We start from the raw sequence: 25669 nt of genomic DNA, 5'->3' as shown, positions 1-25669 counted from the left end.
GGTAGCTCAAAGCTTCTCCCTTAGACATAGCTGGCTCAAGGTTTAAGTACATTGGCAATGAACCTGAAGCCATACAAAAAACACAGCAGTGATGCTACAAATTATGCTGGAATTGAATGCCGCAAATTCATGATGGCGCTTGCCAGTCTTTTGACCCGAATTCCAGCACACTTCTCACACTTTCAGCGCCTGTGAAACTGGGTGTCACTGTCACCACACAAGTGCAAAGGAAAGGTGGGGGGTTGAGGCATCCACAGTTTTGGATGCTTGAGAGACACGAGGGGATCTACCACAGGTGCCATGAAATCCTGTTCTAAAACTCTGCTCTATGCTCCACCACTTTCTTCTCTTCCAAGCAAATGATCCCCCCCACCGAGAAAAAACTACCAAACTTGGTCACCCAAGCCACCTGCTCGTGTAAGAAGTAACTGAGCACAACGGCCATACACATACCTGGATGTAGGTCATGTAGACGCGGTCAATATCGGGCCGCTCCTCACGATCCACCTTGATGTTCACAAAGTGCTCGTTCATAATCTTGGCAATGTCCTCGTTTTCAAAAGACTCTCGCTCCATAACGTGGCACCAGTGACAAGTAGAATAGCCCACTGCATGAGGGGACAACCAGAAAGCAACGATACAGCTTTGGTGCAGAAAAAAGACAGCTGCGCATATTACCCCATGAAAAACCCCTACACCTGGCCTGCTTAGCGTCGAAGATACCAGCAGATGGCACTTTTGAATTATCCCATTGCTGTCGAAACACGTCTACTCCTGGTAGCAGCACATCTACTATTAGATATTTATTAAAACTAAGGCAAAACTAATTTCTGAAAAGCCTTCAAGGGCAAAGCCGCCCAGGCGAGAACCACAACTACGCTTTAGTTAGTTCAGTTGGCTTCCCCACATGGCAGTCGTGTAGTGTGGAAAAGTGGGTACGAGAGATCGAAGGGTACTTGCTCCCAAGCACAACCAACATACTCCGCCGGGGTGGCGCAGTGGTTACGGCGCTCGACTACTGTTCCCAAGGACGCGGGATCAAATCCTGGTCTCGGCGTCTACTTTTCGATGGAGCCGAAAAGCAAGGCACCCATGTGCTGTGCGATGTCAGTGCACGTTAAAGAACCGCAGGTGGTCGAAATTTCCGGAGTCCTCCACTACGGTGTCTCTCATAGCCCGAGTCTCTTTGGGACGTTAAACACAACAAACCAACAAATTAACAACCAACATATACAAGTGAGTAATTACTCGCTAATTACACCCCACATTTAAATCCTCCTCGCATGGATTCACTGCATGAGCATAACCACCAAGCGTTCAACGTCACACAGCCGACCAGTCTCCACATGCGAATGGTGACCAAACAGCAGCGTTACAAGAAATGCTACTAGAAGCGGCACAGCACACCACTCAATTTATCAAATGTTCCCCTGGGTGTTCAATCAATGAGAACAGTAACAATAGTGCAATACTTGTGCGTGGATTTTTCAAGCCAAGGTTCTGACTTTTCTGTATAAAAAATAATACGATATATGCACCTGGGCGTTCAACTTATCCAGGCTCAACTATAACTTTGGTTGCCAGGGGCCCTTTTAGCACACAGCACATGAGAGATTTTGCATTTCATCTCCTTCTAAAAGACAAGTGCCATGGCCCAAAATGTGCCTTTAGCTAAAGCTCATGACTTTTCAAGTTATGAAATAAAATTCAGCCCCCCATCGAATGCCTTCAGCTCTACAGACACTGCAATCTCACTACAGCTATTGTACACAATAAAACGAGCTCTTGACGCTCGCCCCAAGACACTAGCTCAAAATGTACACCGGAATACAACCTCTCAATTCCTGTGCAAAGCAGAACCTTGGTGATGTGTACATGGCACGGCATGCGACTGTCATCATCATCATCATTCAATACATGCATTTAGCACCAATCGCAGCCGCACTGAGCATTCGAGCTACCATTTCTTTAGCTATGTACTTCCAAGTGCATACACACTGGCGAGGTCATACAAGTGTGGCTTAATTACTGTTCTCGTATGCTGCCATACGTGAGCGAGCCAAATCTGCCTTACAGCACAGAGCTGTGGCAATTAGCAGACGCTTCAACGGTCAAAAAGTTGCGCACCTACAGTAAGATGTGTCACCGCCAGATCTGGACAATTTCATTATGACGTTTGGTGCCCACACTGCAAACAAACAGCTCAAAAAAACACTACGAAAGCACTTTTGACAATGCTCTCACACACAATATGGCTTCAGCAGCCACAAACTACCCTAGTTAAGTTGAAAGCATTTATACACCAAAACCAAGCATACATACTAACAGTCGACCTGCAGTGGCTGTATGTGAAAAAGCCTCGAAGATGAACATACCTGACAAAAAAATGAGCTTGTCCTCAACTTTAGCCTTGGCGAAGGCATCTTCACCCCAGGGATACCTGATAAATAGATAAGCACTTTCCTTCAACAACACACATTCCTTCAATGGCATCATCTGGTTTTTGAAAAGCCCAATTTGGGCAAATTTCAATTCCTTAAACAAAGGTAAACAGCTCCGAGAAATGGCAAAATTGGTCACGAGAAAATCAGACCAGCAGGCGGCTGTCTCATATTCGATGAAAACATCCACTATGCCGTGAGTAAAAGGAAGAATGGGGGAGAGAAAGAGGTTCCTTAGTGCAGAGCTCTGGATTGGTTTCACCAGCTGGGATTCTTCAACACATGCTGATCTTACACAGCACACGAGCATCTTATGCAATTCACCTGCCTCAAAGCACAGCCAATAAAGCCAGGCTTTTATCCTCTGTCCTCGTATGAGCTCAGCAGCTAGAATCACCAAAATTAATTAAGAAAATTAATCTTATAACAGCACGTGCGAAATTGCTACTCATACTTGAGCACTTGAAAGCCATCACAAAGCCTGTATGTACGCCTGTTTCCTGTTCCCTATACTCGTATCAAGACGCAGATGATACTGGAGTCCTCCCCTCCCACTAATGATCATCGCATATGCATCATTCTCTCAAGGTTCAGCCATTGAACTCCACAACAAGTAAATTCGAAAACTCATTTTCGTTCAGAAGATGAGGTGTGCTGTAATTTCCATTATATTCATGAGATACTAGCCCCCTTCAAAAAGCAAAGGATCATATGAAGGAGCAGGGCAGAATAGAAACACATACAATGCAAGCATGCAAGACTGTCAAAATTAACAACCATAACTAATCAACATACAAATTTACTCATACACAAATAGCTTTTAATATGGAAAGCAGCAGAAAATTAATGAATGATGATAACGGGCACAAAACAACAGTAATTACTATTCTTCAGGAGAAGGAATAAAAATGATCAAGAGATAATTATAATGTGCAGTAACACATTTTTGCAATGCAACTGTCGCATTGTTATTTTTTTATGCCCACACTGGCAAAAGTGAAATGAACACGTGGCAGATGCAAGCGTCACCTTGTACCCCACCAGTAATGAGACCATAAACTCTGAGAACCAATATGAGGCGTCAAGAGGATATGTGAGCGACGATGCCACGATTCTAAGAATCGATCAGAAATTTTAAGAGGTTGTGTGATCTAGTTAAACTATTAATAACACAGCGACACTCAGCCAGCAAACACCTGTGCCATGAATAGCTGCAATGCAACACAGCAAGCAACAAACCTTCAAAAATCCTGACAACACCTGCTGTTCGGCTAGCTGTCCCGGCATACTTTCATGCTGATAAACAGCACAGGCAAGAATAAGAGGGATGAGAAAGAGGGGTACTGATCAACTTCAAGCTCTTGATTGTCCATTGGCAATTAGCAGCATACTGCTTAGAAAGCAGTACCAATAATGTAACATTTATATCGCACGTCACTAAAGTGGTATACACCAGTTGGAAAGCCTGCGCCAGCATTATGCAAAAAAAAAAAGAAAAAAAAAAGAGAGAAAATGGGTCCCCAGGCACTAGCATGAAGGATCTCTCCTCACCAGTCAACAGGGTTACTGGCATGTTGCAGAAGGTACGGGGACTTTTCATTGGCTAGTCGGTTCTTCTTACAGCTTGCTGTGGTAGATGCCGGTGCTGAAGTAGCAGACTCAGCCATCTCAGCCGAAAGCAACAATCGCCCAGAGTGTCTGTAATGTTATTGACAAGGCAGATTAGATAAGCAACATGACCGAGATGCAACCATTGAAAACAACCTTCAATATTTCACACTGTTTACCCTAAACGTATACCTCAGGCTAGTGCATTTTCAAAGAACCACACATATACCTACAAACACAAATTTACAGATTCACTGCACTCAGCTCTCAAAAGCAACACTCTCCTTCTGCATTGGAGCTTAGTGACAGATAAAGTTTAGCCTGTTAGACATGGGATGTTTTTCGTCGTGCTCTGTGGAATAATTTTTCTTTGTTGCTTAACTTCAGCCACTGATAATACTCTGTCGTATCCACTCAAGCCTCTGTTACAGAGTGTCGAGTGATATGCCATCCAAAGCACAGCGAAAACACTTGTCTGAAAACAAACAGAAGCTCTCTTTAAACTCAACAGAAGCAGGCTTCCAAAGCTGTACATAAAACACTCATGCAAGTGTAGGACATGACTGACATCCCGAGGAGGTCATTCCAATACCTCCGTCATTACGGCTCAGTTCAAGCAAACATTTTCAAAACGGCAAGCAAACATTTTCAAAACGGGGGGGGGGGGGGAAAGGGCACGTGCCATGCGTGCCACGGAATCGGAATACTTTGTTATGCAAGTAACATTATACCATGCTGCAAAACGTATGTTTGGTTAACATTTTCTGTAACACATCAGTCTCTTTAGAGCGCACATATTTTTCAGATTTGTGCCACACGAGTTGCAAAATTAGCATGTCACACGCCCAGCAACACAGCGACGAATGTCACGCTGCTACGGCTTCAGACATTTCTGCAAAGAGAGCTCTCCGTGTCAAACCATTCAGGCTCGTGTTAAACTGGTTTCATCATCCATTTTTGGCTTGTGAAAAAGAAATGAAATAAAATTGTTGATGGTTATATGCACATGACTACATAACCTCCCGTAATAACCTAAACTACACTGCGCGAGTGGCCATCATGACTGCAGCTTGGCGTTTGCGTGATTGACGCACACCACTTGCAAGAAGCATGTGCTGCTGCTGTTGTTGTTGTTGTTGTTGTTGTTTTTTTTTGCGAACTCAACGCTCCATGAATATAACGGCAAAATCCAAGAATCGGCTCAATTCCTCATCATTAGCCGAGTCAAATGACGCGTCATTCTCTCAGCTAGGAGCAATGAGGGTCGGTCACGACGTGCACTGGCAACTTGAATAGTTGGGGGTAAAAAAAAAAAAACATAGATTTCAAATGCTGAAATTTCTTCGCGTTTAATAAGATGAGGGGCAGAAAATTTGCAGCAAAGGCACCGTTAAACGCCTGCAAACAGCGCAATATACCTTGGCGATGGTTTCGCGATCAAGGGTCCTCGAGCACCGCAACAAAAGCACTTTCGATTTTCAAACGCGTGCAAGCGCGTACTGCATCGATGCGCAAACAAGCGGGCAACGTTCAGCCCGAGCAACGCTGCCACGCGACCACGACAGTAGTTCATTGACGAGCCTGAACATAGGCGCTTTGCACGATCGGCGTGAGCGCATGAGAATAAGTAGAGGTAAACATAAACACACCTACGAAATATACAAGAGGAAAACCCTCACGCCCTCTGTTCTAGATAAGGATTCATAATTTCTTTGGGAATAGCTAGTATGCGCTGTTGCTTTAATCTTCGAGCAAGGGATCACATTTCTACAAGTTAAAGGTTGTTGAGACAGGTAAATAGTAAGCGCGTTGTTAAATCAACGTCGTGACGTCGTGAACTAAGCGTGACGTCACGAGGAAAGCGGAAAATGGCAGCACTGCGAGCGCGAATTTCGTAAATATCTTGTGATATGCTCTGTGTAACCTGCATACACCTGCATTACTGGGCGTTTTCCAGGCATAAAAAACCCTAAAGCATTCATTGTGCATATGCGGAGACGCAATTTCCATCTTTCGGCGACAGGATTGCACGAGCCGCCCTGCTGTGACGCAAACTTGACTAGTACGCAAGCATATCCGTCGTTTCCCCGTTTCCGTAGCAGCTGTGGTGAAGAAACGCGCGCGAGTGTGGAGGTGTGTGCGTGTAGGAAAGCCGCCGTCGCGGCTTTTGTCACAGCCGCAAACGAGCAACGCTCGATAGTCCACCGGGTACGCGATAAGGGAAGCGAAACTTCGATATGTAATGTCTCCGTACGAGATAGCAGCGCGAGTCCGCGACCGGACGCTCCGCTCCGATCAGCGCGGACGTAGTGCACGGCGCGACGATGCGTCAGGCTGCGAAGACGTCGTCGGCGCCGTTACAGCGAGCCCTGCTGCCGCTGCTGCTGCTGTCAATCGCCGCAGCTTCGATCACGATCCCGACGGATGACGCGCGAGGGCCGATCGTGGCGTCGAGCGTCGAAGACGCGTTCGCCCAGTACGTGTCTCGCTACAACAAAAGCTACGAGCCCGGTACCTCCGAATACGAGCGCCGCTTCGTAGCCTTCCGCGACAGCCTCGGACGGATCGAACGCAAGAGCCGCAGCTCTACGGACACAGCACATTACGGGCTGACCCGCTTTTCGGACTTCACTCCGGACGAGTTTCGTCGCGATGTCCTGTCGCCACGGCTACCACCGGTTGGGGCGGCGGCGCTAGACCTCGATGATATCGTTCGGCAGCTCTTTCCTGACCTGGCGCTCGGCGACGATAACGACATCAGTCCTTTAGTTCGACCGGCTTCTAAACCGGCTATCAACGCCGCGTCGAGACCGGGCAGTCGCTACCCGGACCACTTTGACTGGCGCAACCGCAGCGTCGTGACGGCCGTGAAGAACCAGCTCAATTGCGGTGCGTGCTGGGCCATCAGCACGGTCGAGAACGTAGAGAGTATGTACGCGATCGCCACGGGCAAGCTGATGGAGTTCAGCGTCCAGCAGATGGTGGACTGCTCTAACAACTCCAACCACGGCTGCAACGGGGGTGACACATGCGCCGCCATGCAGTGGCTTCGTGACAACCGCATCCACTTGGTGACGGAGAGCGCCTACCCATTTACGGCTAGCACCGGTAGCTGCCGACACCCGGCGAGTGACGTCACCGCCGAACTGGTGGACTACACCTGTCAGCAGTTGGCGGGCAATGAGGAGTTGATGCTGGATCTCATCGCTAACGTGGGTCCTCTAGCCACAGCCGTGGATGCAACGGCGTGGCAGGATTACCTGGGCGGTATTATCCGGTATCACTGTGATGCTGGACGGAACCATGCAGTACAAGTTGTCGGGTATGACCTCAGGGGTGATGTACCATATTACATTGTCCGCAATTCATGGGGTCCTGACTATGGCCACGGCGGCTACCTCTACATAGCCGTTGGCAAAAACCTCTGTGGCATTGCAGAAGAGGTTTCGACAGTCACTGTTAAGAAGCCAGCAGGGTAACAGTGCCTGTTTGCATATATAGTATCTCGATCGCACAACATGCACACGTAGCAAAATCAAGCTTCCTTTTGTGTCCCACGAAATACTCTGCTGTCGTATCAACACAGTGTTTTTGTTAACATGTCTTTTAAGGTTGTAAAACGTTTGCTTATAAGCATTGTTCTTTATATTCCATCAAGTTTTAGAAAGCAAAAGCATTCTTACTAATGCAGTCGAAACATTTCCTGTTTGCCAACCAGTGACATTTTGTCTATTTACAACTGGTGTATTGAAAGGCACTCGCATATTTGAGCACAGCATAAGACGAAAATGAACAAATGAGGTGCAAATTATATAACAGCTGCTCTATGAATAGCATAAAGAGAAACTTGTTATAAGGGAACTGTTAATGGGAATTCAGCACAATACTCGCTACAGTGAAGAAAGCAAAGCAATCGGTTATTTTGTGTGCAGAGTTTGTATTGAACAAAGTCACCCTTATCAAAGAATATGACTTTCCGAGCCAAACTGTGCCGCACACTCCACCGATTCGGAATGTTTCCATTGAAGCTGCCTATGCTGAGTGATTGCTGAACTATTTCAGTATGATGGTGTTGTGTTCAGTCAGAAGCTTTCGTGCTTTCTAAAAGCAGATTTATACATTGAAACCTGAAATTCTCGTTCTGCCCTGCTAAGTCTTTTACTGTTCTGCATAGTATGGTCACATTCCTGAAAAGCAGATGCTCCACTTTTCTGCACAAGCCCAAATGCTCACTGGAAAGCAGATTATATACTCCGTTTTTAGCACAGGAACATAATTTTGCACAAAAGCTCTGCTGTCAATGCGTGGTATGCTTTTATCAGTTCCTAACTTTTGAAAGCACATCTGTGCATTGCATTTTGATATGCATGTCTTACCTTGCAGTGACTAGTGTTAACGTCCACAACAATTGTTAGCACTGAAGGACTATTGAAAAGTTGAGGAAATACTCGTATTTGTTGCCAGTAGAAACAAATCTAGTACCTGTGCAAGGATCCTCAGACATGACTGCGTTGCTTTTTTTTTGTTGTATATGCAGTCATTTCTGAAAGTGCTGTATATGTGCCAAAATATTTAGAAATGTTTTACAACACACTCAATACTGACAAATCACATCCATGTGCTGTATGCAATGGTACACAAGACACTGTGTTCTCAACGTATACCTCACACAAAATTTCTCAACTTTCCATGCCAACGGACTAGCCATAGTGGGAATCCCTGCATGCAGCCCAACATTTTAGCCACAGACTCTTTTATGAAGGGACATTTAGTGATAGTGTGAATAAAATATTGTTTTTCATGAGACAGCGCATCCTTGTACTTGTATATACACGTCTTACAGCCTTGCCTATGAGTATTGTGCCTAGTGTGTATTCTTATCGCCTATAGTGCCGAGCATATTGAGTGCAATCACAAATGGTGCTATTGTCACTTTTCGTTTCAGCATGCAAAAAAAAATGTAAAATTCTTGCAGAATTCTGAAAACCTCTTGCCCACAGTTGCAGACAAACGTAGGGAAACTGTTGGTTTCTTCCATTTGTTGCTACCAACAGGTAAAGAATGTATGTTGCAATCGGGCATAATGTGTAAGTCACATTTATAGCAAGGCGAGTAAAAATTTCAGTGCCAAAAATTGCTAACTCATTTCGTGAGAGTGATGTGCATTCTTTATAGATTTTGTCCATGTATCGGAGTATGTGCACACAGTATTGTTGTTTCATGTCAATCAACAGTATGCTTAATTTACTAGCCTTCAGTTATCAATAACTCCCATTTACCATACAAATGTAATTTCCTTATTGCTGTGACCTACACAACTAGAAATGGCAATACCTATTTGGTTTTAAAAGAGAAGGGAAGAGGCAGACTGCCAGAAAAAAAAGTGCCTCTGGTTACCACAGTAATAAAGTAATTATCCACGCAGAAACGACTTGGTGCACAGTGCTAGACTTCTAATTATGGACCTTGCAGTATTATTTACAATTAATTTTGTTTCTCAAGTTACCAGTGTGCCATGAAGAATCATTAATAATAAAAAAAAAATCACGGGTGCAATTTGCCGAACATATGTTTATAAGTGGTACTAGTCGGCAACAGCAATAAAAAAAAGGCACGAACAAAATCCTAATGTATAACTCCACTGCCAAAAGTGAATAAATTTGTTTAGTATGTGCAACATTTATCGAAATGATGCAAGTTGTAGTGGGTGATTTGGCTTCCCATCAGATGGCCTTTATGACTCACTGAAGCTAGATATGTACCTGGAGAGACTGCCCGTCCTACTGATGGGACATCGGGTTTATGATCAGTGTTCCGTGAAGTGACAGTTACCGATGAAACATGTATCGCTACAAATTTATTCCCCGCAAGCACAGAGCACCAATTTAAAGCACATCAGCAATGACGCAATATTTTTTCTCATTCGGTACTCATTTTGGTGAATAGCATATTCTGGCAAGCTTCTTTAATCACCGTATTGTAAGCCACAATAATTATGGGAGACTTATGATGTTCCTGTGGGAGATTTAGAGTTGGTTGGTGAATTTTTACAGTTCCGGATATGCACTGTGGGCTTTAAGACACCTAGTAGTGAACGAATTTGGATAAATTTAGACTACCAGAGATTCTTCGGAGGGGGAACCGAAATCCTAGTACAACGGCTTTTTGCATTTTGCCTTTACTAAAATGCAGTCGCCCCAGTTAGGATGAAGCCTGTGAACATGTGTCATGCAAACGTCTTTGCCACGCTTCAAAAACAAAAGGCTGTCTAAATGAATTTAGAAGAGCCGCTCCTCTGATTTCGCTCGTGTAGCTTAGGCATATGAAAATTCATTTAGGGGAAGCGTGGCATTTCTGGCATGGTATGTTTTGCAATACCACGTTGCTTTTGGCTTGATGCATTAGGTTATGTTAGGTAAAACCAGGTTACAGAAACAAAAGGAAGAGACCAACACACTACATGCACAGTATGCAAAAGGTTCAAACTAGATGCTAACCGTTCAGAAGGTGTTCCATCCTGCTGCTTGGCTTCCAGTTATACACAAATCATTCCTCAATAATTGCACACCACATGGTTTTTATCTTCACTAGGCTGTAAAATAAGCTACCAATATCAAAGCATATAGTTCATGTGAAAACTCTCTACGAAACAACTGAAGCTCTGATTTTTCAGCAGCTCAGTGAGATAGTGAATCAAAGTGCATTCAGCAGCACTGCCCATATTACAATGCCCAACTTTTTAATTACAGTGTGATGACTGTACTTTGAAGCTAGAAGAGTGTGATTCTCAGCAATAAATGCTTTTAAACCTCAAGTATGGACGTGCCTTTGTATGTGGATAGGTGGATGTTTACACAGCTGCTTGCTTTCGTTGCAAAGACTTGTGGCGGCGTGACCTGAAGCAAGACTTTTTTCACTTTCAAGAAGCAACTCTGAACACTGCACAGCAACTCACTGCTGGTTCGATCGCACAAGTTGTTTTCCTAAGCGTGAGAAATACAGAAGGATTGAAGGTACGATAGAACTGCACTGGGCCACATTTTTGCAAGTAGTTCACGTGACACGCTCTACTTGCAGAACCCATTAACTTGCCACATAATGGAGAAGGATGTGAAATCTGTGCTGCCAAGAATTTTCAGAATATACAAGCTTGAAAGTTAACTCTTGGTATCAATGCTACATGCGGGAGTTTAAAGCTGCAAGCCAAGTACTTGTTTTGATTGTGAGGAACCTGTAGTGCTTACTTGAGCTTTTTAACTGGTGCTCTACGTGAATAGTTGCACTTGGTCAACACTTCACAACGTGAGGACAGGTGCTGCCTGCATAGCAAGAGATATGATTACGCAGAGTAATGACAAACTGGCGACAGAGGTCGCGATGTGCCACGAACGGGGCTAAATAATATAAGGTACCTCCTATTTCATTTTTTTCTGGCCAAAATACACCACCTCAAAAATATTGTTTGCTTGAAAAAGTTTTTATACACACAAATACAACTTAAATGAACACACTGTGTTCATGCAAAGACTAAAGACTCTTGCATAATTCAACTCGAGCGAGCATGAAACTGTGCATCCAATTCATCGAATGCATCCCTCACAATAATTAATTCAGACTTAAGCTGCATGTTGCCATTTCAGGCTGCATTCATAGACAATAATAAAACTATGCTTGTTACATAAAATTATTCCTGTGCATTTCTCACTGTGGGTGAACTTCGTTTCTTTTGTTAGAGCAAAAAAGAAAGATTTTGTTAAAGAACTAAAAACTGATGCAATCCTTGACCAGCAGATTTCACGCACAATGTGTTTGTGCCAACATTGATTTTTGGGCACAGATCACATTAAGCTGTCACCCTTCCATTTGATTGGAAACAATGGCAGCCCATCTTTTTGGCCCCGCCGGGGTGGTGCAGTGGTAAGACGCCCCGACTACTGTCCGGAATACCCGGGTTTGAACCCGACCTCGGCGGCTGCGTTTCGATGGAGGCGAAACGAAGAGGCGTCCGTGTGCTGTGCGATGTCAGCACCCGTTAAAAATCCCCAGGTGGTCGAAATTACTCCATAGCCCTCCACTATGGCTTCTCTTTCACTCTTTCCACTTTAACTCCCACCTTCCTCCACTCCCTTACGGGGCGGTTCAGGCGTCCACAGACACAAGTGTGACAGATACTGCTCCTTTCCTTTCCTGTGAACCAATTATTATTTTTTTAGTATTCATCCTTGAGTCGCCTGGTTGGAGGATCTGTATATCTAAGTTAAAAAGTGATAAATGTGTCTTTTGCTGCTGGGCAAGCATAAAACAAGGTAGAGAATCAAGTTTTGCCAGGTACAATAACATAATGAGGTTCCCCTAGGTGTGTCTTTTTCATTACACTAATAACTGTAAATCATTAAAACTTCCTGTTAGGCGAGTTGGTAGTGCATCATGATGTATAGTTTATGCGCAAATAAAGACAAGGACAAGAGAGGCGACACACACACCTCTCTTGTCTTGTGTTGCCTCTCTTGCCTTTGCATTTGAAAACCCTACATCAAGAATAACTGTAAAGCCTGCCCATTTGCTTTATGTTTTTGTTTCCTTTCTCTTTCGTTCCTGCATGTGACATTTTAAGTGACCCCTACCTAGGCAGGCATTTAGCTAAGTATCATGTGAAAGATGACAAATAACAGTGACGTGATCAAACAAAAACAATAATTTACTTCCTGGAAAAGAAGTGCCTCTCGGCCTGTACAGGGACAAACAAAAGAAGCACGGGTTACAAAGGAAGTAACCGTACGCGCCACCCGCAACGCCAACCTGCGGGCACAGCAGATGAAGAGTAGAAAAATTTAAAAAAGGAACACCGCACCACAATGAGAACTTGGCAAGTGCACCACATAATGCGGCATAAAATTGGGGCAAGGGGATGTTTGATGCTCAGAAATGGTGCCACATGTATTGACCCACGGCGATGAAAATAGGCAGACAGAATGAAAATGAAAGGGAAAGAAAAGAAAAAAAAAAGATATACACAACTTGACACACAGCTCCGACATGATTGCACATTAAAAAAAAAAAAAAAAAAAAAAAAAACATTCTGGCGGTTGAAATGAGCACTAGAAATGCTGACCAGCACAAGCTCGTACAAATTTTGGACGCAATCATGTGCATCCAGAGAATGAGTTGCAGCAAGTAGTCGATGGCACAAACACAGGCAGCTAACGTCAGCTGCTTAAGAGTGCAAGTACACTTTAGTCGTGCACAAAATAGAACTCTTTCTTGCATAAGCCTGCTTGTAAAGACAGCGTAAGGGTTGATCTTAAGTGAGCCTTTGTCAATCCTGGCGGCGTCTTCATGGAAAACCAAAAAGAAAAGTTAAACCTGGCTAAGGTTCAAGGCGCAACTCTCGACTCCACTCACTAATGTCTCTGAAGCATGCCTGCTCATATAAAACTAACCAAATCAGAGAAAGAACTCACAAGTGCTCAAGCCTAAGGAGATCATGAAGCATATACCACCAAAGGTCCCATTGTATCAACGTAAGCAAAAGGTTTGCAACAGTTTTTCTATCACTGCACTCCAAGATAGAAAAGGCAGTTGATCAGAGAAACAAAACCAGCTGAGCCATGAACGAATGAGGAATTCAGACTCCCATTTTTCCAAAAGTTCAACCCAGAGGCCCACAAGTGTTTGATCGCTGGTACGAATTAAAAGTCTTCGCTGAAACTAACCGTGCACGCAAGATGTACTGAGCTTACCTATCATGCTAACACCAAAGAACATCAAAATGGAAGGCACTCACGGTCATAGTCAAGGAACAAAAGCAGAGAGTAGTTCTGTTTAAAACATGATTTAATAGGAAGCATGACTTGTTAAGTAACATCTAACAATAATGAAAATGAACAAGACAAAGGGTACAGCTTGTAACATAGTCCCAGGTGACTTAGTCTGAGATGACTGACTGAATGGGAGTGAGCGCTTGGACAAGAAAAATGAAAAACAAAAAGAAAAGAAAACACAAAACATTCTCCAAATGTGCCATTGAACTGTGCTCTCATCTCCATACAACTGGAGACATCATGTCGATGATTTTCATCACTTCACTTAAGACTAGTAACATTAACATTCACAATAAGCAAACAGAAGTCTGAATTCAACAGAGTTACAGTCAGGAGTGCCTTACAGAACTTTCATTGAGTTATATCAAAATCGGGCTCATCATTTTGACATCAAACCACCAGAAAATAAAAGGAGAAGCAAATAAGCTCGGAGGTGTCATAACCAATTGCAACAAAGCCACAAGTTGATAACCTTCGCTGTGTAGTCTAAGAGAAGCTATAGGCCAACCTTGAGACAGCAAGATGCTTATTTTTTGCAAAAAAAGTAAGCATTCCAGGGGGTAAATCAAATTACTGCAGCCTTAAACGCTCACTTAATAGCAGTTAGCAACAATTTATATTGATGCAGAGTAACCCTATCCCCCTTTCCTTCCAACCACTACTGCCGCAACTGAGCATAACTAGCAATGAAGAAAAAAATGTCAGTAGTCTTTAGGGCTGCACCCTAAGGTAACAATGGCATCACCAAGTCATGTTAGGGATACCAAAGTGAGAAGGCACTTGGATGCACGCAGGCAGGTCGAGTCATGATGGGTCATGCAAGGTGCGATGGCTTCGAAAGTCCTCGGCCGAGAGTACCTGTTGACAAGTGGCACACACCAGCAACTGGACGGAGCAGCCCTTTGGCAGCGCACCCGATGTAGATGCTTGGGCCCGCCGGTGGGCATTGAACTTCGCCATCAGTTCCTGTTGCTTCCGGATGTCCGGCAAGAGAAAGAGCAGCTCAGGAAAGACAGTGAAGAAGTCCTTCTCGGATCCAAACACCTCGATGCAGCGGGAAAAGTATTCGTCCGCTTTCAGCACGCCCTGGCGGAATGAGCCCGAGAGCGACTTGAACATGGCGAAGAGGTCGTCCTCACTCCTCCTGGCCAGAATCTGCTGAACATCTTGGATCAGTTTCAGGTTCCGCTGCTGAAAGCCTGCTGGCGGCATGTACTGAGGAGGCATGGGCGACGGAGTCGCCGCTGTCGTCACAGATGCAAGTGACAGTCCGACCGTCGTGTCGGAACCGATGGGTCGTGCAAAGCCCGGAGGAGGCTTTTTCTTGCCGAAACCCGGTGGTGGTGCGGGCTTCACTCCCGACATCCCGTTTAAGCACGGAAAGTCTGCAACCGTCAGCTTAGGCGCAGGCCTGGAGTTGTCAGAGTCGGAACTGTCTCCATCGGAGGCTGTTTCAGTAGCGGGCATGGGACAAGCCTGCTTTGTGGTCCCTCTCCTAGCAGCTGAAATCAGTTGCAGAAGGTTGTCTGTCGGAGCACTGGCGGATGGCTGTGCAGCCGGTGTCTCTGTGCCCTGCTTGGCCGTGTCCCTCGATGTCTTGACACCGCCGTCGCTGGAGGTGCCGTTGTTATTGATCTCTGCTGTTGGCGGAGACTGCTGCTGCGACGTTTCCGACTGCTTTGCCTCTTCTCCTTTTTTCTTCTTCTTCGTTTTGGTTTTTGCTGTGCTCCAAGGTGGTTCTGACTGAGGCGGAGGCGTTGGCGCAGGTGCAACCGAAATGCGAGCTATGGCGCGCGTTGCCAGAGTTGGGAACTCGTCCTCGAGCGCCGCCTTCGGTGGTGCCTTGGTAGAGGGAAGTGGCCTGGCCGCGACTGTATCCGCTGGCCGTGCTGACACCACTGCAGACACCGTTGGCTGCAGTCCAGATGTCTGCACCTGGCGCTTAGCTCCGGCTTTGCCGCCAGTGGAATTGTTCGAATCTTGCAGCTTTCCTGCCCGACCCGGTGGTATTCCATTGGCTTGGGTCTTGGGCAATTTCCGCAGCGACACCATGGCGCTTGCTTGCGGCGTGGATGCCTGTGCCGTGGCAGGTGGGTTGAGCGAGGGGAACTCGTCGACACTGTTGACGTTGACTTTGTCTGGTTTCCGCGGTGGGTAAGACGCTACCGGAAACGGGTCGGATGTCTTGGCACTGCCTGATGACGAAGCACCCGCGTCGCTTCCCAACTGTGGGAACTCCTTCTCGCAACGGTAGTCGACCGGTGGCTGCATTTCCCACGTCACGTTCAGGTTTTGCAGAGAGGCTTGGGGCCGCGAGGACGTATTCCGGCCCGTCTGTTCATCCCTGCATGGTCAACAATTTCACCGCCATGTTTCACTTTGAACTCAAGTCTGAAAAACAAGAACCCGCAGAGCATTAAAAAGAAAAGCTTAAGCTGTCTCATGTCATAGGCAGCAAGTCGAAAATGAGTGCTCATATCAAGGACGGCTGATGAAAATGGCACACACGCCAGATTGCCGTGGATGAAAACAGGACAAAGTGACAAGGGGGTCTCGGTAGCAGCCGGTACAAAAACTTTCGTCTTGCTGATTGGTACAGATAGAAGCCACAGAGAGAGGCAACATACATATGCTGCTAACAACAAAACCCATGTGGCAACAGTTAACCCTTTCGCTGTCACGAATGTACCGGTACGTTTTCGCACTTCGCCCCCACAGTGTCACCGACGTACCGATACATTCTCTATGATGTATTCAAAACTTCGCGCCTGAGCGCGAAGCTCGTGCGCTTGGACAGGCTGCGCTATCTGTCAAATCTTTCTACAAATTCGTATTATCACCCCGCGTTGTGTTTATACATATATACTGAAGAGTATGGAGCGACCGTGCCCACTCCCGCCACCTTCTTTGCTGGGGAAGCGCGGTCACTCTGCGCGCGCTACTCTATCGCTCTAAGTGATCTTTTTATTCTGTTGGCGTGTCTGCTACGACGTCTCACGTTCAATCACTAGATTTTCGGAAGGAGTCTTCTTCGTTGTTTTCTTCCGTTCAATAAACATTCAGTTGCTAGTCCAGCCTTGTCCTGTCCTCTTCTTTTCTGTGTCTCGTCCTTTGGCTGGTTAAATATGAACCCTTACCAACTTGCCCAGTCAACCTTGTTCAATCACTAGATCGCTGCTTTCGCTCTCTCTTGCCGCGCTCTTGCTTGCGGCTAGCAGCAAAAAAGGAGGCTGTTTTACCCTCTATCCATCTCTCTCTGTCATCTTGATTTTACAACGTGCCGTTTATCTCCATTGTGCGGGCTACCGAAAGCACACCCTTCCGTGCGCGCGATTACTTTCGGATAGCTGACCGCGCGGGACCTTAGACTTCGGACTGGAGCGATGGCTCTTTTGATCTTTTGATTATAAAGAGTGTCGAGCTCGGATTTTTTTCTTATACTATCCTCATTTATCTAATCTATAATCAGGCTGACAATGATGATGATGTTAACAACACCTACAGAACACTGAAATGTGCATATTCCGTTGAATATGTTATCTGTATAGCAATCATAATCAAAAATAAATCGCTATGCTCGTTCCCAGATATGCTAGTTCCCTGAAACCAAGCCTACACTGGGGGTGCATCACGGCCAGAAACGCCCGACAGCGAAAGGGTTAAAGACTCGCTGCACCCTACATCACTCTACATAACATCGGTGCATTTTGCTCATGATGGTAATATATATATGACTGCATTTGGCTGCTATCTTCCTAAGCAGTTCAAGCGATCTGGATTTGTACAATCTCCTTACCCTACATAGCTATCCCTAACAAACATGAATTAATTTTTGTGCATCACAACTAGGGAGTGACCATGAAGCATGCTATAGTTGGGAACACCAAACAGTCAACTTAAAGGCTCCCTGAAAGGCAATTCAAGAAGTGCTATCAAATATGCGCACTGTGTAGACCCTGCAGAGTACAGGCCACTAAGAATTCACGGGGCTACAAGAACTATAAAAAGCCAGCAATTAATTTACGAGGCCTTTTTAAAAATTCCCATTTTCGCATCTCCCTCATCACATCAGGTAGCACAAGTGACGTCAATAGCAAAGGACTATCATTGGTTCGCCATGTGAGTGTGGTTCTCCATAATTAGGCAAGTAAAAGCGCTTGACACTTTACCATTTCCTTTCTTTTTTATTTTCGGTTTTCCAGTTACCACGTGTGCACTATCAAAAACTACCACCGAGCTTCCAGTTTGCAATCTTTTCTTTTACTCATAGCATTTGTCTGCAATGTTTTCTTTTACTCGTAACATTGTCGTAGCATTCGCTCGAGGCGCTTCCAAATATGCCAGTGTGTCGACAAATCGAAACATACCTGCCCGCGTCAGGCTGTTGTGACCTTCCCGAACGTGGCTGCCGTGGGGGACGCCTTCCATGGCTTCCCGACTCGTCATAGTAGACTCCGGACGCTGCACAAGGAGCCGTACACAAGACTCGGGGTCTTTACCTGTGGCAACACCTCACATTTCGGCACTTCCAATGTTATACCAATGTTATGGCTCTTCCAGTCAAGATGCTCTCCAAGAGACAAACTGCTCAGCAGTATCCAGTGAACATCACTTCAAACCACTTGCGACTGAACACCATCATCGTAACCATCAGCCGGACTAACTATATCCACTGCAGGATGGCCTCTCCCATATTCCTCCAATTAACCCTGTCCTGTGCTAGCTGGATCTACTTAACACCTGCGAACTTCTGAATCTCATCCGCCCACCTGACTTTCTGCCGTCCCTGCTATGCTTTCCTTCCTTCAGTATCCAATTTGTTACCCTTTGCGAATTTGTCTCCGTTGTGACAGAACATGAGCGCAGAAACAAGTCCGACACTAGTTCACTTTCAAGCAAAGAGTAGCCTGACACAGAGTCAGCAGCCTCTGCACAGGTCAAAGGTTACCTCAGAGGGCCTTTCAAGGCCTTTTCGTGCGTGGGCCTCCACATTTAAATGGTGACCACCTTCCATGCCTCCTCACAGTGCTACTTGCTCAGAGCAACTATGAAATTTCGTGTACGGCCAGGAGCATCCAAATATGGCACTGGTTGGTCCAGAATATCAACAATTAATGCCTCACTGAGCGGTCTATAACAAAATGAAATGGAAAGTGTTATCAGAATGTAATATCGTACCTTGTTGCACTAGTCAAAATGCATTTCCGGCAGTGAACTAAGGGTCACGGGGTGCTACCCACAGGTGTGACTGCCTCTCTGAAGAGTCTGAGAGTACCATGCACCACGCATGCCAGAGACAGCGCTTGCATAACACAATAGAGGCTTTACAAAAGTTAGCGCCATCTAGTGAAAGAAACAGAAACTGTGAGCGGCGGCCATGTTTTGCTCAGTCCGCCCGCGCCTCCCATCGAGTACGCTGTCAACGTGCGCCTTCGTAGAACCCGTGCATGCACCGAAAGGTGCATTGGAATGCTCACAAGCGATTGTTTCATTTTTTAACATCACAGCAGTCGCTGTTAGCTCCAAGCTCTATTCGGAATGATGCCAGCATGTTGTTGCGTGCCCTTCTGCAGCCAGCGCACCATCATAGACGCGCACGGAATCAAGGTATACGCGTGTATGCGACCGTTCGTTTTCAGTCCTAATCGGCTTTACAAGGGTCACTTGCATCATGTAAAGCATTACTGCACGTCCCTCTGACTGGGAGCTAGCTCACAGAATGTGCTATCACCTAAAACAGCAAGGTTAATTGTTTTACGTGCTATGGAGCCTTGTGAACTTGAAAGATAAACTTATGCAACGATGGAAGACACGGGAGAAGGAGCAATGCATGTGTAACGAATGCTATTGTGCAAATACGTTCTTTGAAACATTTTGTAAGTACTTTCTTCTGGGCGAGTTGGTTCATATTAACAAAAGGTAAAAGACTTGCGCAAAAAGTAGATGAAGAAAGAGACGTGACAACAAGACAGAGCGCACAGAGCTCTGTCTTGTTGTCACGTCTCTTTCTTCATCTACTTTTTGCGCAAGTCTTTTACCTTTTGCAAACATTTTGTACGTAGGTTATATTTACCATTGTGCATTTGATTTAAGACACGGGCATGATTACCGAAACTACTTTTTACAGTCGTATGAAGTAGTAGTGCTCGGTGCAGAGAGCAATACGGTTGTCTAGTGCGCCCGAGGTGCATGTTTCACGCTGCAAAAGCAAGGGCTGCCAAACCCGCGGCGTCTAGAAAAGCAGGAAAAGATGACATCTCACTAGTGTGTTGTAACATGCTCACGTACAGCCCCTTTCGACCGGTCTACGTCCAGAGCGCGCAGCTCAGGTTTTATACCTGCCAGCGTGGCCGATAAAATAACGAAGCGTGCGCTTCACTTTTGTGTTTTTTCGAGTCACCCGATGGATCGCTAATTCACAGCTACCTGAAATTCACTGGAATTTTTAAATATGTCGATTTCTGTTTATTCCCTCTGTCAGAAAGTAAACATTTGAAGCCGTAATCTCATATGAAAGCGCTGACATTGGAAGCTTCGAGGAACGCGGGGGAGGAAGAACTCTGCTGAAACGAAAAGAAATTTGAAAAGTCAACTTGCATTACTGCGAAGTGTTTGTGCTTCGTGCAACTGGCTGTGTTCATAAAATCAGATTTATATTATATCATATAGTTATAGAAAATTTAGGGGATCACTTAAGCTCCGCCGTTAAAGGTATAACGTGATAGTGCCTCTCTCTCATACACACACACGCACAATGTTTTTTTTCTTCGCGTGTTATATTTTAGCTGTTTTTTTTATTTATTTATTTTATTTACCAAATACTGCATGCCCTAACTGAGTCCTAGCAGGAGGGGCGAAAAGAATACAATGCAGTGAAATATGAATTCATCAAAAGTAACATACTACACACAAGTGTAGTATGTTATATGTTGTCATGTATGTTATATTTCTATCATTTCTTTATTTATTTCTATTTTATTTGACGTTTTATATTTTTATACACCAATACGCATGCGTCAGCAACAATCGACTTTCCATTTTGAGCAATTTGACACTTTTGAACAGATTCTTTAATTATTTCAATTAATCAATTGCACATTCTAAATTTTCTTCCTTAGCATCACCAAGCACTGGTTTTTCATTCTGACACCTTTAAACCCTTACCTTCCAATTTTTCCTTTTTCTCGTTTCTTTATTTCATCAATTGATCAATTAATTACAAATATTTTATTAACTCATCATCGCCTATCGCACACCACTCAATATTCAATCACTGGAAGCACAGATTACCATGGCACTTTTTTTTTTTTACGCAGCCCCCGATTATTTCCGAGACTAATGCCAACTACTGCGTCGACGGCATGGGAAGGAAAGTGCTAAGCGCCAGTCCAACTGACGTCAAATTACGCATGATCCTTTTATCATAAAATAAAATGCATCCTCGCTCATTTCACCAACCAAGTATCTTCCAGTGGGATGAGCGACGGTGATTGCGCAAACCAAGCAAACAAACTCGCGATGATCTCTCATAGGCATTTAAGTAAACAGCAAAGGCGCACAGACAAAAAGAAATCCACATTACAGAACTCTGGATACTGTACCTGGATAGGGATGACGCTGCGGATTGCCGAAGGAGGAGGAGGGGGGGGGGGGGGGGGGCATGCACGACTCGTAGAGCAATTTGTAATTGCGCTCGGCAGCGCAGTCGGTGGGCCCCGCCACGTCTCGGCTGTCAAAATACGCTTCTAGGCGTCTCTAACAGAGACCGCTAGGGACCGAACAGAGGTCCAAGCACAGCACACTAGGTTAAAACGTGAAAAGCGCGAACAGAACGGTGAGCGCTGACGGACGTACACGAAGCGAACGGATGGAGCGAACAAAATATGGCGGCCAGCGCGGGATCAGGGTGCCGCTCACGGTTGCCAGACGTACTTTTGTAAACCCTCTATTTCACAGCTCCATTCAAAGTCAAGACCTCCAGACTCGAGGTCCACACCTTGAACGAGGTCCATACCTTGAACGGAGTACTCTGAAACTTCAAGCGCATGACTGATGCTGAACACATAGGTAGCCTAGCTCCACATGCACTGCTCTAAACCCATCCCAGGTACCAGCCACCATGCTAATACCCATGCCACACGGGAAAATTAATGTCATTTCCACCAAATAACATTCGTTCAGTTTAATGTCATTTTTTCGACGCGCTGCTACACGACAAAAGCTAATGTCATCTGCAAATGATGGCAATTGCGATAGATACACAAATGTTGGTGCGCCTTTGAGAGGACGAGCGCTGTGAACGAAAGCAGCCTTTAAAATCATATTTATGCCTTGCATGACTCGTTAATAACTTGTTGATTACGACTACCCATTACGAAGTTAGCGACTGCGCCGGTTGCGTTTGTTTACGAAAGGGTAAGGAACGTGCGTGCGTCAGTGCCTGGGTGTGAAAAGCGGTCGAATTGTTTCAACAACGTACATTTTGCACACTCCAAGTGCAACACGTAAAATAGGCAGTGGCTAGTGTATTGACCGATGAAGCTTTTATTGAATATTCGAGTATCGCCAGACGGCGTAGCGCACCACAGCCCCGTCGAGTCTCGTCATCGCAAGATCGTTTGCTCGGCATAAATGCCCGTCGAAAAATGCCGGGCCCCAGCCTCATCAAGAAAGCAGACAACAAAATAGCATCACTTGCTGAGCCGGATCCCACGACCTTACCGAAACGGTGCTGCCCGCGAGAGCGGTGGACGACGGCGCTCTGGCCGTGTGCTACGCCCTGGTCGTCGCTAGGCCTAAACGGTTTCGCATCGAAGCCACAGCGGACGGCGCGTTGGAAATAGTCCGTTGCCTATTCGTGGAGCTGCTTACTGTAATTTCAATGGTGTCATAAATTTTCTGACGGTAAACGGAAGGTGTAATTTTGGCGACGCATTAGCATTGAAGCTACGTACAGCACGAGATCGGATGAGCTGCCTAACACCGGCGCTGCGGCTGCTACGGGGCTGCGAGTAGAAAATCGCTCTGGTTACTTATCACCGATCCTCAGTAAAGGTTATTTTTGAGGTTCCTTTATCCAACCGCATATTATTTCAGGTCAGCAGATTTTGATATGTTTTCTGACGGTGGCGAAAGAAAACCACTGTGCCTGCGCCCATGGACTGCGGCAGCCGCGGCCATTGCCGCTCGCGCTGAGTACGGTGGCTGGTTGGCTGGTAGCGAGGGTTGAATTTTTTTTTTTTCGCGATGCTATTTGGCATGTTTCACATAAGTTATTGACTAGCTACAAAATTGTAGATGCACAGTAGTACTATAATGCCTGTGGCACTTTTGCAGTTTATTTTGGCTATATATTCTCGCTGAGTCTCTGGTGTTGAGATAACACATGCCCTCGTTAGTCGCATTCGAATGAGTTCCTCAAACTCATTCGTTGCCTAATGTCGTTTTCATCGAATGGCATTACATTTCCCCGTGTGGCAGCAAACAAATGTCATTTTGAACAAATGTCATTCGATGGAAATGACATTAAATTTGCCGTGTGGCAGGGGTATAAGAAGTACAGTACAAAGGCCTTCAAGACCCATAAGAGAGCAAATGTAGGCCTTGAAGGCCATGATGCTGCCAGGAATTGCAAGGCAAAAGGCTAGCACGGGCACCTCAGTGCTGTGAACGGCAAAGCAGTCTCACACATAGTCGAAGACATTGCACATCAACGCTGTCCCACGCTTCTATACCCGTTTTTATTACAAAATGCCAATGCTGGCTTAGAACCACTGCAGGGAAAACATGGCAATGGAAGAACAGGCAAACATATTACTCCAAGACGCGTAACATCAATGAACCATTTGCAATTTCTGGGTTCATGCCTAACTCAAGAGCTGGAGTATTCACTTGCAGCTAAGATATTTTTTTTTTTTTTTTGGCCAGGTGGAGCTGATCATGCTTCTACAAACAGCCAACTTAAGAATTTCTTAAAGCTGATTTTTTTCTTTCTAGGTGGAGCTCATCATGGTTTCGCAAATAACCAACTTATTTCGCAAATAACCAACTTATTAGTTCTTTTTTTAAAAAGCTACTAAAGGCCACTTTCGTGCTTAAACAGTAAACCAACCTTTAAGTTGCACCTACCTTCTGTGAAAATTAAGGTTCTATGATGGTGGCGATGACCTTGTTAAGGGCCGTAATTTTCACCAGCTGCCCAATGATGAGAGGAGAAGAGGTTCTTGACCATTTTTATGAACTAGGTCACAAGGAATACGTCTTGGTGCACTGCCTCCAGATATGTTGTTTTGTTTAAGGTAAAAACACCTTTTGTTCACTTATGCAATAAGTTATGCAAGGATTCTGTTACAAATGTTGCAGCAGGCAACTTTCCAAAATTCATGCCGTTGCTTTTTTCTCAGAAGAACTGCAGTACAGGCATAATTGTGATCCTACTTATAATAACAAAAATTTTAAAAAGAAATGCTTATTACTCTGTTTCTGAAGCAGAAATTCTAAAACTCAAGTCCTAAGATAAGCAGGATAATAATTACACCCTTCTTGATTTCCTTATCAAACAAAATTTCTAAAAACTGAAAGCACACGGCACGAATTTTGACAAGTTTCTTTCCGCAGCACTTTTTAAAGGGACACTAAAGAGAAAACTGAAGTGGGCTTGCATCGATAGAATGTCAATTCCTGGTTACAAAAAATCCACTCTTACTGAAAACAGAGCTGTTATAAGGCAGTAAAAAGGAAGAACAGAAATACAGGTATCGCCGCCACAGCCGTAACGCGCAACTACAAATCACGTGACGCGCTAGGGATCCCGGAGGCTGACAAATGCGAATTACGTTGCCCGTTTGAATGCGGTCGTAGGTTTTATCTCGAATATGATAACATGCTTTTATCATACGTAAACGACTGCAAAAATACAATGTAAGCATTGCAAGGCAAATACAAAAATATACTTGGGGGCACCCCAGGCGCCCACTTCAGTTTCGGTTATGTTTCGGCTCAGGCATTTCGTGCACACTCGGATAGTTTGTTCGGACCTGCAGCGCCTGAATTATGAGCTTGGAGCAGCAGATGCGCCTGGCTCATTCCTATTTGAGCATTCGGAGGCGCGAGCGAGCGAAATCCGCTGCCGCCGACACGCTCCTTCATTCACACTTCTGCGCCAACATATAGCCGCCATCGCCGCTTCGACTGCGAGCTCCCGTTAACCCTGACCGGACTGCTCGAATGCAGCTACGTACGCCACGAAAAGCATACATATGCTAAGTACCGAAGGAAAAACGCATTATTCTATTGTTCCCTAAATCATGGCACATCTGACCAACATACTGCGGCAACAAGACCTTCAACGTGCTATTTGCAGGCACCATAAACAAAAGAGGCATACTTGCCGCACATACCAAGGAGAGCGTTGATATATTTCTCTGGTCGCCTGGCGAAAAAAAGGGCCCTAGGTAAAAAGTAAAAACTAAAAATAGTGAAGCACCACAAATACATTACAAAAGGTAAAAAAAAAAAAAATTGATTTGTAGAAAGAAAAAAAAAAAAAAAACACCAGTGGAGGTAGGATTCGAACTCGCCACTGCTTGCTGCGTAATGTTCGGCGCTAACCGCTCGGCTATGCCACGCCACTGGAACCCCAGAAAAATTTCTGCACTTTATGTCATGGCCGCGTTTACAATAAGATGTGTTTCTGTTGCCGGTCTAAAAATTACTTCTTGACCATCGGAGCATGCTGCCTGCTCTCACGACCTGCAACTAATGTTCTGGATACCTATGTGCACTATATTGTGCACTGGA

At 45.2% G+C, this 25669-nt stretch overlaps 3 protein-coding genes across 6 annotated transcripts in view; 1 reads left to right on the top strand and 2 right to left on the bottom strand.

The window, feature by feature from the left end:
- LOC146189487 (spermatogenesis-associated protein 20) overlaps positions 1-5884 on the bottom strand; it is a 29705-nt gene extending 23821 nt beyond the window's left edge. The window contains exons 1-4 of one of the 4 annotated variants that reach the window (XM_084604293.1): positions 5699-5884; positions 3993-4139; positions 2376-2440; positions 454-608 (exon numbers count right to left, since the gene is read on the bottom strand). In XM_084604293.1, coding sequence (XP_084460419.1) covers positions 454-608; positions 2376-2440; positions 3993-4108 — 336 coding nt within the window. In that variant the 5' untranslated portion in view covers positions 4109-4139; positions 5699-5884. The other 3 variants (XM_084604292.1, XM_084604294.1, XM_084604295.1) reach the window with 3 other exon arrangements.
- Positions 5885-5929: 45 nt separating this feature from the next.
- LOC146189486 (cathepsin O-like) lies at positions 5930-10864 on the top strand. The gene has a single exon (XM_084604296.1). The coding sequence runs from the start codon at positions 6374-6376 to the stop codon at positions 7526-7528; it is 1155 nt and encodes a 384-aa protein (XP_084460422.1). The 5' UTR covers positions 5930-6373; the 3' UTR covers positions 7529-10864.
- A 1862-nt stretch (positions 10865-12726) lies between these two features.
- LOC146189485 (E3 ubiquitin-protein ligase ZNF598) overlaps positions 12727-25669 on the bottom strand; it is a 35976-nt gene continuing 23033 nt past the window's right edge. Inside the window, exons 5-6 of the mRNA XM_084604290.1 lie at positions 18238-18331; positions 12727-16214 (exon numbers count right to left, since the gene is read on the bottom strand). Of these exons, the coding sequence (XP_084460416.1) occupies positions 14675-16214; positions 18238-18331 (1634 nt within the window). The 3' untranslated portion in view covers positions 12727-14674. The remainder of the gene's footprint in view (positions 16215-18237; positions 18332-25669) is intronic.

Source organism: Amblyomma maculatum, chromosome 5, assembly GCF_055883805.1.
Source record: "Amblyomma maculatum isolate TAMU_Amacu chromosome 5, ASM5588380v1, whole genome shotgun sequence".
In the NCBI taxonomy this organism is placed as follows: Eukaryota; Metazoa; Arthropoda; class Arachnida; order Ixodida; family Ixodidae; genus Amblyomma; species Amblyomma maculatum.
This window is presented reverse-complemented; position numbering and strand designations above follow the sequence as displayed.